The 2,938-nt window shown below is 57.5% G+C and overlaps 1 protein-coding gene across 1 annotated transcript; it reads left to right on the forward strand.

The window, feature by feature from the left end:
- Positions 1-725: 725 nt before the first annotated feature.
- On the forward strand, positions 726-2,636 carry DQ04_14041000 (hypothetical protein; the record flags this gene model as incomplete). Its single annotated transcript, XM_009317080.1, has 1 exon — positions 726-2,636. One exon carries the CDS (start codon positions 726-728, stop codon positions 2,634-2,636), a length of 1,911 nt encoding a protein of 636 aa, XP_009315355.1.
- Positions 2,637-2,938: the final 302 nt, after the last annotated feature.

Consider the following 2,938-nt stretch of genomic DNA (forward strand, 5'->3'; position numbering starts at 1 on the left):
GACTACAACACCTACGGACAGTACCGCCCCACCCCTGGCGTGCTGCAGGTGGACTTCAGGCAGGCCCTCACAGAGGTGAGCGCCTTCGATGTGCTGGAGGCGACGCATCTCTTCGCGCAGGCGTTTCCCAATGCGTTGCAGCCGACGGTGGAGCGGCACCTCAGCCGCAGTATCCTCGCCAAGCTTGGCAATAGTGGAGAGGAGGTCATCACAGAGGAGCACACCATCGTGCTACGGCCTCCGCGAGAGCTTCTGCTTACCAAGGAAGATCTTGTGAAGTTTGTCGATCTGGTGCAGCTGACGCCGTTGAAACGTGTGAAGACGTCTCCGGTGGTGTGGCGCTTCATCGAAGGAAAGGCACAACGATTGCAAATGAATGAGGTACTCAAGGTGGCCAAGCTGCAGCAGGAGGAGCAGCAGCATCAGCAGGCTGCTCATGCGTCGGTCTAGCGTGAAGAAAATGAGAAGTGGAACTGGTACACAGAGAAGCACACCAAACATGTTGCCGTACGAGACACGGTTAGAGGAGAGGCCGTTACTTCGCTTTTAAAGCAACCACCCATGCAAGGTGAGAGCCGGGCTTATGCGTACATGTCTCTTATTTCTCCCAGGGATACATAATGTGCTATGTTTTTTTCTTTACTTTTTCTTTGTTGTTGCTACTTTCCCTTTTGTATCCTTCTCTATGGGACAGTGTGGAGAAGAGAGGGGCTTCCCTATAAAACATGTCGGCGACGGCAGCGGGGACGCAAAGCGCCGCAACAACGACGCCACATGTAGCGCACATTCAGCTGCTCACGCGCAGAGTTCAACACGACGACGCGTGCCTCAACTGGATCAAGTCGCGCTACACAACCGCTGGAGCAGTGGCGGTAAAACATAACATGGAGGAGGAAACGGATGTTTTTCTGGTGCAGCTGGAGAATGACTTGGCTGCCTGCGCCACGCACCGCTGGGCGCCGTACTCGTATCACTCGCCAGTCTACGACGCCGCGTCGCCGCAGTACGCGAGCGGCAGAAGCAACTCCACAGAGGCGTGCATTGAGAACCTTCCGGCGGAGGGAGCGGCGACGGCGTTTAATGTTACGCTTCGGAACGCGCCAAGTATGGCCGCTGAGCCGTCGCCGGACGACGTCATGCAGTCAGAGCCGTCGCGCCATATCTTCACCCAGGCGGTGCGCAAAAGGGAGCAGAAGCGCATCGCGGAGATAATAGAGACGGATGCCGGCACTGGCGGCTCCAGTGCGTCGAGGCGCCCATTCTTCGGTGGCTACTTCTCGTCACCGCTTGCCGGTGGTGCCACGCGGTTCCTGTTGTTCCCGCAGTGGATGCACGACACCGCGGCGGGAGATAAGCGCCCGCAGGAACTGCTGTACTTCCTGCGCGGCACTATCAGCAGAAGGTCGGTACGCCCACGCAACAGTGACGGTGCTCCGCAAGAGGATTCCGGTCTGATGCGCCAGCTTCTGCAGGAGATCATCCTCAACGTGTCTCTGTCGCGTAAGTTCAAAACAGAAGCCCCACGGTGGAAACTCTTTAATTGCGTGGACGCCATTCGTACGGACCTGTACGCCAACAACGAGAGCACGGAGCGATACTTCAGCCCAAGCAATGAGACAGACGCCACGACGGGCATTGCTAACGATAAAGATGGGGAACTCACCGCCGTAAAGTTCCGTGATGCCGGGGCGCGTACTTCATTTTCGTACCGGGACCCACGCAAGTCCTTCACGCTGAACAGTGCATTCCGCGTGACACGCAACTTTTCGTATTCGAAAGAGGCACAGGAACGCGCCGTCGCTTCTTTCGCAGTTATGGATGAGTACGACAGCGCTGTGCAGCGCTTCACCTCGCCGATGGTGCACCGCCGCTTTCCTGACGCGCGGTACCACCTGCAGTGGGCAGCGGGTCCCGGCGTGGAGTACGCCACAGGCACGGTGCCGTGGACAGTGTTCGGCAAACTTGTGACGGAGTGGTGGGCCGAGTTTCCCCTCACACGCCGACTGTCGTTTCGCCTGCGCAATCAATCAGCATTGGTGCAGCCGCTGTGCTGGCAGCATCTCGCTGCGGCGCCTCAGAGGGCAGCAATTAGTGGAGACATTGACGATGGGGCTGCGAGTGAGGGTGCTACTGTGACTAGTAGTGGGACTTCGTCCTGTGCTGCGACCCACGAACTCTTCTGGGCGACGCAAGGGCCGCGGTGGGACTCGCGCCTTGTGCGTGGCTTCGAAGACGACTACAAGTCGATGCATTATGCGTCACACTGGTACACGCTTTTCTCAGCAGAGCTCTTGTCACACAAACAGCGGGGTAACGACCGCACGCCTAGCAAGTGGCGCCCNCCCCGTGGAATGCTTTATCTGAACGCGTGCTTCATTGACTCCTTCACACGGCCACCACGCGCGTCCGTCGGTTTCTCATTCACTGGCGCCCCGCGTCTGACGAGTGACGCCTTCAACGTCATTACACCGTCCTCGTTTGAGTGCAGCTTCAACTGGTGGCTCAACTTTCAGAAGGAGCGTGTTTCGCTAGAGTCGGGGCTCTCAGCGGGGAGGCGCGCCGAGGACTCCATTCTGCGGCTATCCCCAGTCGAAACGTTCCGCCACCTACGCTGCGGGTTGACGTGGAACCTGTGAGGGTGGCGTGGTGCCCGATAAATGGAGGGCCAGAGACGGAAATTACCGTCACAGTGCTTTTGCACAAGCTCTAAGGCGCTGCACACCTTGTGGGGCACGTTAGGGCCGCTGCGAGAAAGGTGACACATGATACTGTGAAGCATGGTGCATAGCAATGTGATTGCACAAGGGTACAGAGATATAATGTGGGACAGATGTCTCTGCCAAGATCGTATTGCTTAACGACTGCCACATGATTTCATTTTTTTTCACAGCGCCTACTTACGGGTGCCTTAAGAGGCACCCAGAGAAGTCAGCCATGA

Source organism: Trypanosoma grayi (genome assembly GCF_000691245.1).
Source record: "Trypanosoma grayi strain ANR4 Tgr_1404_V1, whole genome shotgun sequence".
NCBI lineage: Eukaryota > Euglenozoa > Kinetoplastea > Trypanosomatida > Trypanosomatidae > Trypanosoma > Trypanosoma grayi.